Raw genomic sequence first — 17,989 nt, forward strand, 5'->3', positions numbered from 1 at the left:
TTTTTACATCCAGAATATTAAATCAGTATCACTTTTTTTTCGGCGAGTGGAAAGAAAAATGTCAATTTTTTCAATTATTGTATTTCGATTAAGTGCAATAAGAGGAGCTCCTTCAATTCGTGGATTGGCAACTTACACAACGCCAATGCTAATATGACTATGATCGGGATTCATTGCATTTGCAATCCACGTTATTTGGAAAGAGCTCTGATTTACTAAGGTGAAATACAAATTCTCGCACACCGAGAGATATTGTAATTTTCTCAGGCAATAGTCGATTTGAATGTAGTTACCCATGAATACAGGAATTTTCTCCAAGAACACGTTAAAGACACTGATTTTCCCTAATTTTCACGTTCAAGTTTAAAAACAGCTCTCAAATGTGTGGTATAGAACTTCTGTTTTTGAAGGGAGGCAACCTTGAAATATAATACTGCAATCATAAGGGAAAACGCCATAGGAGCCTTTACACGTTGCCAAATCTCCTTTAGTAAAATACGAATTTACAGAGAAACTTGTGACTTGTGAGTAATTTTCTTCTAATTTTTCAGAGAATTTCACTCGAAATTTAAACTATAGTGCCAGAAAATTTCAAGGAAAAATATTCGTAAATTACTTCAATAATGAGTGTTTCTCGGGGGGAAATTTGGCAACAACCAGATGTTTATACAACGTTTTGAGCTCGCCCACTCGGGAGAGCTCTTTGCGATCGATTTCTTTTAGCATTGGTAGTGTCCGTGGCGACAAATGGATGGTTCTCGTTGCCGTCGGAGGAACGGCCAAAATCCCATTGATTTCAAGGTCTAAAAGTTGAATTTTCGCGGGTTACAGTTTTCCTCCGTCGAACATTTCCGTTCCCTCATTCAACTGAGGATTAATTGTTCCTCGTTTGCTACACTAGAGAGCAGCACTTTCCGGTGGCCGAGCAGACTTGACTCACACCAACACGAATTTGTTTGTGTATGTGTTCACCTTTATGCTAAATTATTTATATGTATTATTTTCCGTTCACATTTTCAAAAACTGAAGTCCTATTTTTTTGCTGTTCCGTTGCGATAAAATTATCAGCTGACTGCTATCTCTATGCTATCTTATTAGAGAATCTTCCAGTTTCCTCGATTACAGAGTGTAATGGAAAATCCTTCTTTTCCGATGAGACAGTGACATCCTGAATTTTTCTATTTCCGATAAAATGAAGAGACGCTCTACAAACCAGGTACTGCTTTTTGAACTCATTCAACTTTACAATAAATTTCGTTGTACCATTTTTCTATTGTATTTTGTCTTATCTCACTCTTATCTTCTGTTTTATTAATGATTCAGTTTATTTATTGCGGTGTGAAAAATTTGTCATGTTAATAGTTTCACGAAGGCGAGCTCTCCAACACAGTAGTGTTGGAACCAGCAGCTTGTTTTTTTTTATTTTTAGCACGGCAGAGTAGAACCACCCACGCACGAAGAGAGCGAATATGTCCTGATAATAAAATTCACAAAACACCAGTGGCGTGGCGTGCTTTGCGATATATCGATTGATCTGCTATTTAAATTTATGGAAAAGGATCGATTATCAAGGTGTTTGCAATGAACACCTTAATAATCGAGTCTAAACTATAGTTTCAAATGGAGAAATATCGATGATCGATCATTCACGCCACGCCACTGCAAAACACGCAACTTTATTTGCGAATTACGCAGATTTTTCGTCACATTTTATTATTTAAAAGGATAACCAGTGTCATTTCTTGAAATTTTTACTGATTTTTCTTTATCTAATTACGGATGTAGATTGCCTTAGAGATACTAAATTGGACCAATCCGGGCGAACAAACTTACCGGATTAGGGGCTATTGAGACTCGGCGACCAAGTTTAGGGGGTGGTAAAGTTGGGTTGACGTTGTCTCCAAATTCACCGCTCATTTCATTCGAGTTATCGAACGCTAAATTCGTCTCTCCGACTGGATCTGCCTGTGCGGCAATCTAGTAAAAACAAAACAAAAGTCCCAGTGATCAATCGCTATTAAACTAGATTATTCAAAGACTACGCACAACTAAACTAAACTATACATACCCAGGGAAGTGTTTTGGGCTACAACTTTTAAAGCAAAGAAGAGGTTCAAAAAAATAACTTAACCCCTCACATCTTCTGGGTTTTGAACAACACTCTCCGTCCAAAACTTACTTAACTAACCACCTTCAACCCAATTTAAAGGAGGATTAAAATCCAGACGATTTCCCTGCGGAAATGGAAGCCTTCCTTCCAAGCAGACGGTCTGAACTTGATCATCCTGAGAGAAATTGACGCAATAAATTTAAAGCTGGTGTTAACAGACTGTATACGATCAAAATGTCTGTTTTTACTCCAGGTTTTCCACTTCCGGATATGGAACATTTTTTCGAATTTTTGGGTGAATGATCCACTAACAATACAAACATGCCCATACGCAATACGGAACCAACTGTTCCCGTTACTTTCCAAATAAACTTACAAGCTTGCACCATGTTAATTTACAAGATCCTTGTTCTGAGGGTGCTGGAAACTCACGAAACAGGGAAAAATCCTGGAAGAGGAAAAAATTCAATTTGTTTTCTACTGAAACTCGGAACATTTTTCAGTTTTTTTCTGACCTCAGTGAGTAATTTTCACGTCTGTCATCCCCGGTTTCCGCTCAGCTCCAGTCCTGTAGATACGCTTGATTGAACAAAGCGCATTGCTTTTTAAGTGACATAATATTATTCTAAAAAGGATGGCCAAAAATTTCGGCAGGCAGTCCGTTTTCAATCGAGCCTCGGCAAGGAATGTGTCATTGTATTGATTTCTGAAATATAATGAGCAATTTAATACATAAAATACAAAAATTGTGGAAATCGGATACAACGACCTTCTAGGGACCGGCTAAATTTGGTCGTTTTATCCGATTGTCGCTATAACCGCGGATGCTCAAGTACATTGAATAAATGGGATTTTAGCCGCGGGACTGATCAGATCTTAGGTCGTTATACGCGATGCCGTAATATCCGATTTCCATTGTGAACTATTTTACTTACGCTGGGTGGTAGGACAATGGCTTGCGTGACGTCATGTAAAATACTGCTTCTTCTCCTCTTTCCCTTATTTTGTAAAATACTCAGTTTTAGGAAGACTTCTTCTAAGGATTCTGCTTGATATTTCTCTAACAAAGCGGACGGCGATTCTTCGGCTAACATCCTTCCTCCTCGGAGGAGTCCAATCTAAATGAAATGAACAAAAATTCTATTAATAAAACTTATTAGTGTGTAGAACTTAATACACTGAAAAAAAATCTCGGTGTATTTACTAAGAAAAGGGTAAAATTACCAAGAATTCAGGGTTCTATTTGATCCCAGTTTTTTCTTGGTAAAATTACCATTTATGGAATTGGTAATTTTACCGAGAAATCTGGGTAAAATTATTCAACTTTCTCGGTAATTTTACTGGACCTTGGTAAAAACGCCAATACTTTTTATCGACTCTGGTAGAATTACCGAGACAAAATGGCAAAGCTGCCAGGAATCGATTACCTATAAAAGTGGTATTCTTACTTGAAAAAAACAGTAAAAATACCGGTTTGTAGGTAAGCTTACCAGTCTGTCTTAGTAAAATTACCAATAATTGGTAAAAAAAGTGAGATGGTAAAGGTACCAACGGACCTTGGTAAAAACGTCGAGAAGTTTTTTTCAGTGTATCATAGTCATTAGTCAAGGTACCTATGATGGTACTTATCATGAGTCGGTCAAATAAGTATGTAAGTTCATGAGCTTTTATCCACATATTTGGAGGGTTTGTCAGGTAAAATTTCGAAAATTTCAATTTAAAGTATAGAATTATTGACTATGTAGGCCGCGTTTAGCAGAGAGAAACCAAGCCACATCAGAAGCGCCCTCTGGGGGTTGGGCCGCGTGGTGGCCAGGGGGCATAGCCCCCTTGTATTTCTCTTAGTCTCGCTTGATCTGGTACTATGCAATGGCTAGTTAATACTCTACACAATGGCCGAATGGATCGCGCTCAGTAGAAAGGAACCAAGCCACATCAGTTATTGTCAAATTAAAGTAATTAATTTAATTTTTTACAAGAGAACGTTCGTGCGGATTCCTTTGAAAATTTTGAGAAATTTGCTTCGTATTTTGCAGGTAATTCACTGAAATTCGCACCAAAATCCGCGTGACCGTTTTCATGTAAAAAATTGAACCGTCTAAAAAAATGTTGAAAGTAGCGGATGCGGCTTGGTTCCTTTCTGCTTAGCGCGGTCCATGGTTCCGTCAGCATTGACAAAACTAGAGGGCTATATTTTTCATAACGGCTCCGCGCCTTTGCGTCAATTTTTAAGATAATTCAGTTTACAGTTATGCAAGAAAAATCATGCATAACGTTCTTCAGAAATACATATTTTCTAAGAGGAAATTTGGCAACATTCGAGTGCTCATACGGCACACAGTGGATCGAGTCAACTAGAGAGGTTAGACATGAATTTCTTGACTAAAACTGCAAATTTTGATGTTTCGTCACATTTTAAATTTCAAGGGTTTTTTATCGAAGAAAATTTTACGAAGAAACCGATGAAACCACTTTTAGAACCTCAAAGCTTTGTGTAAACGGAATTATAAGCATTTAAAGTGTCCAAATTTTGTCCGACCTCTCTTTTTGACTCGATCCACTGTGTAGCGCGGCGGGCAGCCGGCCAGCGCCTACAAACCTAAGTGAATACTTCAAGCATTGCGCAATGCGTGAAGTATCCCTGTAGGATTGTAGGTGCCAATGCGCGTTCCGCGGTTGCATGACAGTACGCCCAGCGTTCTTCACTGTGCGGCGTTTTTCCTCAGCATGACAGCAATGTGGTGATAATAAACTGTAAATATATCTACAACTCACCGTATGCGCTTGCCTTGTTTCATCGATATAATGTGTAGTAATTATCACAGTCGTTCCGCTGTCTTTTGTGATTTGGACTAGATGGTCCCAAATGCTGAAAAAAACAAAAGAAAAATATTTTTAATGATGGGTGGAGATGAAAAAGGGTGGATTATCTAACGACTCAAATAATGAACGCGCCGAGAGATTTTGAATTTTTCTCGGCTTTGAAAAAAAAAAGAACCGTTAATGTGCAACCATTTTGACCACTATATAAATCAAGTATTTTGCATGAACGTCATATTTTTGCTGTTCATTTTTTTAAGTGAAATGCATGCCATTTTTTGGCAAAACGTATGAAATCTTCAGATAAAATTTTCTTCCAAAAATTCACTGTTTCCAGCGATTTTCCGATATCCGATTCCAGTGGCGTGGCGTGCTTTGCAATATATCGATCGATCTGCCATTTAAACCTATGGAAAAGAATCGATAGACAGGGTGTCAACGAACATCTTAATAATCGATTCATTACTATAGCTTCATAAAGGGAAATATCAATAATCGATTGTTCGCGCCACGCCACTGGTATTGAACCTAATCGGACCCCATTTTCCAAGATATATCAATCCATGGAAGAAAACAACGAAATATGTTCGGACTGAATCGAAGAAAACCTACTTTTGTCTAAGAAGAGGATCTACTCCAACAGTTGGCTCGTCCAGAATCAGCAATTCTGGCTCGTGGAGAAGTGCTGCGGCAAACGACACCCTCCGTTGCTGACCTCCACTGAAAAAAATTAAGAAAAAAAAATATGAATATCATTTGAAAAAAATTTGAAAAAAAAACCTCCACTGAAAAAAATTAAGAAAAAAATATGAATATCATTTCCCTCTTTCAATTGAACGAGTGGAATAATAGAGTTCCTCCTCATTTCTCTCGTATCTATTGTCAGTGTTTCCTCGGTTCTCACAAAACCACAGGCGTTTCACACTGACCTCAGGTACTTACTTACGTGTTCATTAACAAGACGATTGACGCCTTATTGCGTGCGGCGGTAATGAGTGATTTACCAGTTTCATGTTCACTTTTGAAGCGCCTGATTGCAATTTTGCAGCTTGCCAATGCTGCCGTGCTAAGGAAGAACGCCGTATGAACATCCGAGAGTTGCCAAATTTCCCCCGATAAAACATGTATTTTTGACGAAAATCACGCACATTTTTATTTGAAATCTTTAGATATTTCCCATTAAATTGCGTAGAAAATTGTCTAAAACTTTGGGGGAAATTATTCACAATGGACCACTAGATAAGGTACGAATTTCAGCATTCTGATAGATGTTCCTTAACAAAATTTTACGTAAAACACGATGCACATAACGAAAATTACCGAAATTAACTCCTTACGAAGATATTTAATGATTCTTAATGCGTGAATTCAAACCACCCGCTCATGAAAACTCAATGCTCTACGTGATTCACATCGCACGCTAAACGTTATCATGACAGTCTCTGCGATATAAAAATCTGGCAACCTCAATCTTGACGCTTTGGCTCAGCTATAGCAAATTCTTTATAGTTTGAACAACACATGATGGGAAATGAACATTGCTCGATTGAGAAGCTTGCTGAAACCGTTGTAGTGGGCGATTTGACTCACGTAGAGCCTTAAGTTTCTTGTTAGCGGGTAGTTCAAATTCCTCGTAACCAATGTGAAATAAAAACGTTAATATCTTCGTTAGGAGTTGGTTTCAGTAATTTTCGTTGCTCGAATCGTGTTATACGTGAAATTTTGGTTAAGAAACATGTATCAGAATGCTTAAATTCGTACCTTGTCTAGTGGTCCATTTTGTCAGTAAATTCGGTTTTTATGGAAGGAAACTTGGCAACGCCCGAAGGCTAACACGGCGTTCTTTCTTAGCACGGTAGAATGGCTAATCCTGAAAACGCATACTTCAATCATGGCGTTTTAAAGTCTCCGTTCGTATCCTATTTTAATACAGACCTAAAAAAAACTCACGGAACTTGCGGAATAATCATGATAGGATAGTGAAAATAAGAATTAAAAGTAAAAAAAAAAATAATTACGAGCTATTTTCCTTTAAAACATAGGAAACGAGAGGTCTGCGAGGTCACATTTTGAGATACGTGCTTTCAGAAATTAGCTACTGATGCGGCTCTGTTGTGAGTCGTGAAATGAAGCTCCTGCAAGAGTCTATAACTTTCAATTTAACTTTCTATACTCTGTAAAATGTTGCAACTAATAAACAAGTAATAAATTGCTTGCAAAACAGCGATAACCCTTAGTGTTGCCAAAACGTATTTTACAAGTGGATCTAGTGCCATGTTTGACCACCGATATTCAATTCATTTATTCAATTCGTTCAAATAGTTTAAAGATTTTTGGACATTTTTATGACGAATATACGAATTTAAATGACTCTCTTGCGTTAAGTGAAATTCTCTCCTTGGATGCCCATTGGCGGATCCAGCAATTTGGCAACATTGTTTTCTCCATTTAAGCCCATGGAAATGCATCGATTCTCAGAGAAGCCAGGTGCTCGTATCGATTTTTACAAAATTCGATTATTTAACATAGGTTTAAATGGAGGAAATCCGGTGTTGCCAAAGTGATAGATCCGCCTCTGTGAATCCCTCTACCGACAAACCGTTGCAATTATTAGGACCCACCTGAGGTTTTTGACTGGTCGACTAGCTGGGGGCAGTTGGAGGAATTTAACGAGGAACTCTACCCTTTCGTTGATGGCTTTTGTTTCCATGCCGGCTACCCATCCGAAATATTGCATCGTTTCCCGTATTGTGAATTCGCCGTATAGTGCAATTTCCTGTAGAAAAGAAACATTCTATAAAATGGGCATTTTCAAATCAAGTTTTCCTCCATCGTCGCACACCTTTTTTTTTTTTTTTTTTTTTTTTTTTTTTTTTTTTTTTTTTTTTTTTTTTTTTTTTTTAAAAAAAATCAAAATCCTTGTTTAGAATTTAAAGTATTTACGGTTATAGCACAATTTTAGACTTAAGACACAGACTTTAAACTAAAGTTATCAATGTAAGTTGTGCCTCAGGACAGGAGGCGAAGGAGAGGGATATTTACAACGGGGTGCTGTAGGTACATACATTCTATTAGTCGCACACTGAAAACTATACAAAAAATGACACTCTTGACATTTTCGAAGTTAATTTCGCAAGTGGAAACGACTGCTATGGAATACTAAAAAGTCGGCGAATACAGAGAATCTTCATCACCGGAATTTCATTATTACGAATGCTCATTAGAGGGACAGCATTATCCAAAATCAATCTAACTAATTACATCACTAATTTAAATCCTTAACTTTAATCCTTATAACTACATCACTCGTTGTCGAATTTCCTCTCATATAATTTGCTAACTTAAATAGAGCGACACACTCTTACTTGAACTTTTGTGGGTTAACTCTTTACATTCTAAGAAAAATTCACGGAATGGCTGTTGCTGGAGTAACTCAGTTTTCTTGTGAAGTATGAAGCATGGAGGGCAATAGAGAATTTTCACAAAAAAAATGTTATTGCTTCATCTAAGTGTGCTTAATGAGCTGAGTTCGAAGTCGGCAGTATTCTATATTTTTTTCTGAAATGTGGAATTGCAGAAGCATATATTTAAAAGTGAAATAATTTACCGCCTTGTGACGTCATCTGGTTTCATTTCCAATTTGAACACATACATTTTAGCAGATTGGGTAAGTTGCTTTGTCATAGTCCGATAATTGCTAAATTTAAAATGCAAGGAATTCAGTCCTCTCAGTGGTTTCATTTTAAACATAAAATTTAAAAAATTTCAGACCGCTGCAAATTCTCCAGTGCGGGTTGGCTGGGCTTGGTTGAATCTTTTCAACGAAATGTTTTAGTTTTTTTCTAAATGGAAAGAATTTTTTCTAGAATTTCCCATCAGCGTTTTCTGTTACGAAACTCATTGAAGTTTACACCAAATTTCCACGAGTACCTAGAAGATCTTGGCTTCAGTTCGCCGCACAGTGCATCGAGTCAATTGGACGCATTTCTGTCAAACGGAACTATGTGCATTATGACTTGAGCCCTGTTATGCGTATATTCTTATGAATCTCAGGGCTCATGTCTTAATACACATAGTTCTGTTTGGTAGAAATACTTCCAATTAGAGAGGTCGGACATGAAATTTTTGACTAAAATTGCAAATTATGATGTTAATTTCGTCACATTTTAAACTGCAAGGGGTGCTTCCGGAAAAAATGTCACGAGGAGACCAATGAAACCACTTTCAGAACCTCAAAGTTTTGTATAAACGGAGTTACAGGCGTTTAAAGTTTCCAAATTTTGTTCGACCTCTCTTTTTGACTCGATCCACTGTGTGGTGCGGCGGGCAGCCGGCCAGCGCCTACAAACCTAAGTGGATACTTCAAGCATTACGCAATGCGTGAAGTATCCCCGTAGGGTTGTAGGTGCTAATGCGCGTTTCGCGCTTGCATGACAGTACGCCCCAGAGTTCTTCACTGTGCGGCGTTTTTCCTCAGCATGACAGCAATGTGGTGATAATAAACTGTAAATATACTTACAACTCATATTGACTCGATTCACCGTGCATCGTCCACAATGAAATAACGTGTGGTGCGCTTAGTTACCGAAGTTTTTCTTATAAAAATATATAATCTCTTAACTATCGATAAAATAATATCTTATATAAATATTTTCAAAACCGTAATCTGGAGGCACTCACCTGAGGCATATATCCAATTCGAGGTCCAGGGACACCACTCCCTCGGGAACCCGGTTTTCCACCAAGAACCCATATTTCACCCGAGTTTAGGCGCCGACGGCCGACTATACAACTTAAAAGAGTCGTTTTGCCACAACCACTAGCTCCCAACAATCCGTATCTGCAACACACACACACACACACAAAGTCAAGGTAATTAAAACAAAATCATAAGTAAAACAAGCGGAAAAGCTCTGATAAGTTTGTATTAGAGAAGCGCTCAGCTGTTCTCTATGTGGGCGCCTTTTTAAGTTTCCCGAAGAGGATGCGCAACGTCGAGTCAAACAACTCGCCTCATCAAGATTTCAACTATCAATTTTGAGAAAAGTACACTACTGTTAAACATTTAAATTATAGAAAAACGATTATCGTCCTCCATTCTTTGATTTTGGTGATTTTGATCGACCTTGATCCGACTGGCGGTTTGCAGTTCAACTTCATCAACGGATGTTGCATTTCCGTAGAGTGCAAGTATCCACAATTTGTTGGGCCCATAGGCGCAATATCGTTGCTCCCTTGACGTAAGGACGTATTTCTACATCCATGTGAGCCCTAGAAAGCATGCAGTCATATGGGCAACAAGGCTAACGTGAAAATGCTAATCTGAGCCGTTTTATGGTACACATCGTAAGGAAAAAGAAGGAAAGTGGACGTTCTATGGACTTAAAAGTAAGCTTACGAGAGACAAGGGAAATTACGGAATTAAGATTTTTTTAAAGAGTTTCTGCTGAAGAAAAAGGGAGGAGGAGGCTCGTCATGAGGGGGAGGGGGGACTTCACCGGAAAAAATGTGATGTTGACTTAACATTCTGGATGTAAAAAATGTGTGCGAGAACTTACAAAATGCTGAATACGCGCTACAGCAGTTAGGGAAAAAATGTGATGTTGACTTAACATTCTGGATGTAAAAAATGTGTGCGAGAACTTACAAAATGCTGAATCACGCGCTACAGCAGTTAGGGAAAAAATGTGATGTTGATTTAACATTCTGGATGTAAAAAATGTGTGCGAGAACTTACAAAATGCTGAATCACGCGCTACAGCAGTTAGGGAAAAAATGTGATGTTGATTTAACATTCTGGATGTAAAAAATGTGTGCGAGAACTTACAAAATGCTGAATCACGCGCTACAGCAGTTAGGGAAAAAATGTGATGTTGATTTAACATTCTGGATGTAAAAAATGTGTGCGAGAACTTACAAAATGCTGAATCACGCGCTACAGCAGTTAGGGAAAAAATGTGATGTTGATTTAACATTCTGGATGTAAAAAATGTGTGCGAGAACTTACAAAATGCTGAATCACGCGCTACAGCAGTTAGGGAAAAAATGTGATGTTGATTTAACATTCTGGATGTAAAAAATGTGTGCGAGAACTTACAAAATGCTGAATTACGCGCTACAGCAGTTAGTTTTACATCTCGACATTGTTGAAGTAACTGCTATAGTGGTTGATTCAGCATTTTGAAAGTTCTTGCACACTTTTTTTACATCCAGGATGTTAAATCAACATCACTTTTTTTTCGGTGTTGTTCTGTGGGTATAGGCGTATTTCGGTAATTTTGTTACGAGGGCCTGCCCCGCGTATCCTACCACCGGGGAGTCTGGGTAGTATGCTGCCATGCAACGCAAAAACTCTGTAAAAAGTATTTTTTGGAAACAATGTATCATAGCATAAAAACTTTTCTACCTTGGGACAATGTTTTTGTAGAATCCTTTCGTAAATACTATCAAGAACTTAACCTGAAAATTTGAAGTACATAGGTAAGTAAGCTTCACGCTAAGCTAAGTAAAAGCTTCACGGAAAAAATTATAGTGTTGGTTTAACAATTAAGTTGTTAAAAAATATGTCTGACATGTTTCAAACGTACATTTTACAATAGTGGAAAGCCACTTGAACCGCGTAAGGGGGTTAAATTAGCATTTTTTTTATCGTAAAATCTACATTGAAACATGCCGGCCCCTTTTTTAGCAACAAAATTGTTTATCAGCACTCAGCAAGTTCCTTTTTTTCCGTGTTCCACCCGTCGCCAAGAGGCCAGTGGAGGGTCTCTTGTCTCTTGGAGCGGACCGACGATTTCCGGATTTTCCTTTCTGTTTGGTCACCCGGCTGCACCGGGGCCAATAGCCTCTCCAACCGGGGTCATCGGTCAAAATTCGGGCGTTGATGCTCCTCGCGGAGTGGCGGGTCCGAAAGTGAAAGCAGCTCGAGTGCTGATCGACGAGCGCCGAAATATCGGATCATTTCGGCGATCGGGTCGGCGGCTGACCTCGCGGCTGATCCGGCCTCAGCATCCTCCAGCCGGTGGTCAAGGTCACTCAGACGCGCGTTGCATCACTCCCTCCGACCCCCCCCCTCCTCCCGCGGTGCGTCGCGGCGCGGCGCAGCGGGCTTCCCATTAACTCACCATTAATCAGCCTCCCGTCGAACGATCATCGATGATTCGCGCGTCTCCGATTTGGGATATTGTCGTCGATGGTTGTGATGAAGTGCGGTTTAACGGCGAATTTTTGCAATCGAATGAAATGAGAAGAAGAAAAACGCTGGAAAAGCTGGTCCGAACTGTGTGTAGCAAGGTAGTAAAATACGTCAGTGAGTTGGAATTTTTTAGCAAACGTGCGTTAAAAAAATCAACATGAAGCTGAAAATCTCAATACAGAGGGATAAAGCTCCTGTGAGCACAATTTTCCTTCACAGAGATACGCTGTTCGGTGCATCACTAGTAACGATCATTCAGGATGGCAACGCATACGCGTTTTTACGACTTCTCCGAGCTTGATAGTAGAAAATTCAGGAGGCTGCGCTGCACTGAGTATCGGCCCAACAAGGCCGAAACGCGTCTGCAGTTGCCTTCCTGAATGGTCGTAACTTGTGCTGCACCAAACAGCGTACCTCTGTGGGGGAAAATTGTGCTCATATGAGCTTTTTCCCTCTGTATTGAGATTTTCAGCTTTATGCTGATTTTTTAACTCACGTTTGCTAAAAAATAGCAACTTACTAACGTATTTTACTACCTTGTTACATACAGTTCGGGCCCCATTTTCCTGCGTTCTTCGTCTTCATAAATCATTCTGTTGCAAAAATTCGCCGTTTAACTAACTCGTCACAACCATGTAAAGTAAGAACTGAGTTTGATAGGAGGGAACCGAGTCAAATCAAAATCAAACCGAGTCAAATCAAAATCAAACCGAGAAAAACAGGTTTGAGGGTGATGCTGCAAGAATTTCCTACTGATCTTTCCATCGAAAGCAAAATCGAAAATTGTCTCTGATAAGAAATTGGTAGATTCACGGGTTTTGCGATCGATTCACGGTTGTCAATCGCATCGGTGTTGATCGAAGAAGCACGCCGATCGACTCACTTTTTTAGAATTTGATCAATTCATGTCGATCAATTCCATACCTTCCGATTTTCAAACCCACACTTCGAGTCGCGAAAAGAATTCGATTTTGCAGCAAATATGGAAGTTGAGTATATAAGTGACGACACCGGTGAAATAGAAATAATAGTTGGGACTGTGACTGCGTGTAAATAAGGTTGACAAATAACTGAAGCCGCCGTTGCGGACGCAGGAAACCTTGGTGGGGACGGTAATTATGATCCATCCACTCGGCATGGCAAAACGCGACGCAACAACGGTGAGGCGCATTAAGTAATCAATGCTCCAGCTTTTAATCAGCAATCACCGTTGTTTGTCCACTCTTGAATTCTCTCTCCTCGGCATAAGTCACCGATGGCTAGTTGTACAAAAGAAATCGAGATAATTTTTGTTTGTTTTGGGAGGGGGGGTAGCCATTTTAAGTGATGCTGCTCTGAAACCCCGAGTGATATATGGACTGCATTTTGCAATTTGGATCTATAAATTCTGGCTCATCTGAAAAAAACACTTATGAGCATAGGGAAAGTAATGAAACATACGTTGTTTTTAAACCGGGCTGGAATTTATAGTTCCTAATTGCAAAATGCAGTCCATACGAAATCGGACGTATTTCTTCCTAACGGCACTAGAGAGCAGATGGCAGGTGGAAAAGAAGGGGTTTGCTTGTCAGTTGAGGGCCGTAAGAATGAATGGGAATTCTTTGAATAAATAGATATGGGTCCGGCATTTTTGAAACAATCATAGTCGAGAATGAATGGATCAACAAAATTCGGAGGTATATAGAAAAGTGACGGCGTTTTGATGAGACCAAAATTATGGAAAAAAAGGAGCCAAGAAGTTATGCCTGACATTCCAAAAAAGATCCAGATTAAAGAATTTTTTTATATTAAGAGAGAACCTAAGTTTTTATCTACTTTTTAGCGCCAAGAGGATACAACTCGGAAAATCACCAAAATCGGAATATAGTGATTCTACATGTACTTTCAGGGTTTATGATTCCGAGGTCACAAACTTCGTGAAGTATCTTACATTTTAATTTATTTTTTGGAATTTAGGCATTTTAATTGATGCTGCGTTCGGTAAATGTTTCAAACAATCATTGTCGAAAATGAGTGGATCAACGAAATTCGGAAGCAAATAGAAAAGCAACTGCTTTAATTTGACAAAAATAGACCGAAAATATGGAAAAACCGAGTCAAAAATTTACTTCCGACATCATACTCAAGATTCAGATTAAAAACTTTTTTACAATCTTTAGGTGGGAACGCAAGTTTTTATCTACTTTTTAGCGCCAAGAGAATAAACATCGGGATAGTGCTTCTAAGTGCAGGGTATATGATTCCAATTTTACGTATTTCGTGACGCATCCTCCTGTTTAGGCATTCCGTTTGCACCCCATAGCAGGTTGGGCCGAGAAGTGGCCAGAGGCAAAAATGTATTATTGTCTTAATAGCGGAGAAAAAAACACTAGAAATATCAGCCATTATGACTCCTCTGCGCTTACCATTGATCGCTTATAACGTTGCTCCTCTGACATAAGCGCGTATCTCAATTTTCACTTGAGCCCTGTTTTACATATGAGCCTATGGTTTTTGGGGCTCATTTTGAAATCGAGGTACGCCCATACGTCAGAATGGAGACGATAATTGAGGATACCGCTCATTGATCGCGCGCTTTATTTGCTAATTGTGTTGCTTTGTCTCTCTCTCAACGTGAGTAAACAATCAATACCTACTGAAGAGGCTTGCACTTCAATCGGCTCTCCTTCTCTTCATCTAATTATGTGTGATGGAGCTATGGAAAAGAGCTTTACAAGTGCGTAAACTCGAAGTTTTTGCTACTGCGAGAAAACCAACTTTGAGTCGGAAATCTTGAATTTCCATTTTTACATTTTCTAATTTTGTGTCAAGACATGTCCTTTCTATTGATGAGTAAACTACACAAACATAATTACAAGCGAGAAAAAACACTAAGAAATGACCCGAATTGTATGTAACAAGGTGGAGAAATGGTGCTGAGTCCAAACCATTTCGCAGGGAAAACAAAGCCAAAGAGTTCCAAAAATGTCGTAGTTGTAAGACGTAGTGCGTACATTCAGGTTGTAGCATACTGCATAATTTTTCTAACACTTTATCGGCACTATGATCACTTTTTTCCTATACGAATTAAAAACATTTCAAAAACCGATTATACTTAGATGACTCACTTTTTTAGTATTCTTTACGCGCCATGGCCGGGTCACCTGAAGACGGGCGGCCTGCCCGAAATGGCCATTGTGCGTAAGGAATAATTAAAAGTAAGCCATCTAAGTATAATCGGTTTTTGAAATTTTTGTAATTCGTATAGGAAAAAAGTGATTAAAATGTGTAGTTTGAGTAAAAAATTTCATGTTCGACCCCTCTGATCGACTCGATCCACTGCAGTGCGGCAGAGCTGGACGTGAACTTGGATCTTTGTTTTTTGTGACCTTGCGTTTAAGTCTCCGAGGATAGGTATTGGGTAACTTACATGCAGCCTTTGGGGACGGTCATGTTGAGGCCGTCGAGGATGACGTTTGGATTCTTGGTGGTTCCGTAGCGTTTGTAGGCCCGTCTCACGCATACTGCCTGCTGTCGTCGGGACCAAACGGTGCTCTGTTGCGACACGAAATGAGACCGCCGCTCCGCCAGGTCTATCACCTGCGCACCGCCTGTCCCCATCCCGGCTGCAACAATCAATACAAAAATCAATTAGTCAACGATTTAAACGGCAAGAAGTACTAATTGTTGTAATTGATAGACAAAGTGATAGACAGAAAAGACAAAAGGGATACGGAGGGATCTTACTGGTGGAAGCGGGTGCGGTTGCTATGAACCATAGAGATTTTGACAAAAATCGGCGGAAAATGGGAGGAAATAGCGATTTGACTATACCGCAGTACTTTATACTGCCATCATTTTACCGCCATTCTGGCGCGTTTGAAATTCCTTCGAGTCTTTGAACTTTTCAAAAGCGGGCTTGTTCGGGATTTTGGCTTCAAAAACGCACAATACACTACCTAATCTAAACTGAAAAATCTCCGACTGCGGAAGCTGCACTGAAAAAAACACATTAGATCCAGTCTAGAGTCCAGACTCTTAAAAACATTGACAAGAAAAAATACTCTTGATTCAATCAGATTTAAGCTTAAATCAAGAACCAAGCCTCTTAATTTGAGCAGATTTTCTTTTGATTTAAGCTTAAATCTGATTGAATCAAGAGTCCTTTCTCTTGTCAATATTTTCAAGAGTCTGGACTCTAGATCCAATGTGTTTTTTTTTCTAGTGAATTCTCTAGTACTTTTGGTACCCAAGTAGCATTTTTCAACGGAAGATTGCGATATTTTGAGGGCAAGTTACGATTTTTCGGCGATGAAATCGCTAGGATCATCAACGTCCGAGCGATTATCCTCGATCTTGTCGCAATTTTATTTCTATAAAATCGCGTTGCCTGTTTAACCCGTTTTTGCCAACTTGAAGGAAATTTCAGCAGTACAATTTCTGCTTAACAGTAAAAGCCTTCAAGAGCCACCTTAAATCAAAAGCAAACCCCGTTAGCTCAGCACTCAAGACAATCAAGACATCCTTCAATGAGCACAATAGTGTGATCATTTTTCATATTTTGAGCTTTTAAAATCATTCACCCTGATCCCGTGCCCGCTGGCTGAACTTTTCTTCAGGTCACCGATGAGGTGGATTGCCATAAGAGGCGAGGCTCGAATAATCGATTATCGATATTTCCCCATTTCAAGCTACGGTAAAGAATCGATTATTAAGGTGTTCGTTGCGAATGCCCTGTTTATCGATCCTTTTCCATAGCTTTAAATGACAGCTCAATCGGTATATCGCGATACGATTGCCGTCCGACGGCGAGTGGTTCCCGTTCAATGTCGTTGCCAAACGGTGGGTGATTGATGCGCGGCGACGATGACGCGTCAGATAATCGATGAGTGACAAGGCGTTGGCGTTTTGCACGTCATTTTCTCACCGGTCATCCTCACTCAAGTATAAGTTGGCGTAAAAAGAACGATTGCTCAAGATTCGCTCAAGCTAGCGGCGATTCTTGAAAGTTGGCAAAGCTGTTTTCTCTCCATTTGAATGTATGTAAAACAATCGATTCTTGCCGAGGTAGGTTGCCTCCCCTTAAATCGATATTTTTGATTGATTTGAAGGGAGGAAATACAGCGCTGCCAACTTGCAAAATTGCCTCTGGTTCGAGCACTGTTCTACAGTGCTCAGAGAAAACCTTGTGTAGTGTTTTTTATTCGCAGTTTCACCGTTGCTATTTGTTTCCGAAAAAACTTGTGACTATTTTTCCTTGAGAATTTCAGATTCATTGCTTTTAATTTCAATGGTTCAATAGTTCATTCGGTTTTTTTTTATACAATTTTGGTTTTGGTTTTTGGTTTAAGCCGAAAGGAACCAAGTCACATCAGCCAATAACAAATTTAATTGGGCATTTAATTTGTTACATGAAAACGGTCGTGCGGATTTTTGGGCAAATTTTAGTGAATTTTTTCCATATCACGAAGGCAATTCTTTCAAATTCTTAAAGAAACCCGCACGAACTTTCTCTTTTAAAAAATTAAATTGACCAGGTAAATGGCGATAGCTGATGTGGCTTAGTTCCTTTCTGCTAAATGCCGTCCATTAGGATTGCATTTTGCCAAAAGGAACCAAAAGCATTCCAGTGTCACTAAGATTGGGCAACTTTTTTTTACCTTGCAATTATAAATTTATCATTCCAACAAGTTCTATCTTTACTCCCAATAAACTATAATTCAAGACGCAAATTATCTTAGTAAATTTTTTTTATCGCATGATTTCAGTAATTTTATTGCGAATAAGGTAAGTTGCACAATCTTAGCAAACATTGGAATGCTCTTGGTTCCGCACTGAAAAAAAAAATTGATGTATTTACTAAGAAAAGGGTAAAATTACCAAGA

At 39.2% G+C, this 17,989-nt stretch overlaps 1 protein-coding gene across 3 annotated transcripts in view; it reads right to left on the reverse strand.

Moving 5' to 3' along the window:
* The window catches only part of osy (ABC transporter oskyddad), a 118,882-nt gene that overhangs the window by 18,510 nt on the left and 82,383 nt on the right, over positions 1-17,989 (reverse strand). For all 3 annotated transcript variants that reach the window (XM_019050063.2, XM_019050064.2, XM_072304776.1), the window contains 7 exons: positions 15,535-15,730; positions 9,611-9,770; positions 7,552-7,706; positions 5,543-5,650; positions 4,886-4,979; positions 3,046-3,228; positions 1,834-1,977 (listed from right to left, as the gene is read on the reverse strand). In XM_019050063.2, the coding sequence (XP_018905608.2) occupies positions 1,834-1,977; positions 3,046-3,228; positions 4,886-4,979; positions 5,543-5,650; positions 7,552-7,706; positions 9,611-9,770; positions 15,535-15,725 (1,035 nt within the window). In that variant the 5' untranslated portion in view covers positions 15,726-15,730. The remainder of the gene's footprint in view (positions 1-1,833; positions 1,978-3,045; positions 3,229-4,885; positions 4,980-5,542; positions 5,651-7,551; positions 7,707-9,610; positions 9,771-15,534; positions 15,731-17,989) is intronic.

This window comes from Bemisia tabaci, chromosome 9 (genome assembly GCF_918797505.1).
Source record: "Bemisia tabaci chromosome 9, PGI_BMITA_v3".
NCBI lineage: Eukaryota > Metazoa > Arthropoda > Insecta > Hemiptera > Aleyrodidae > Bemisia > Bemisia tabaci.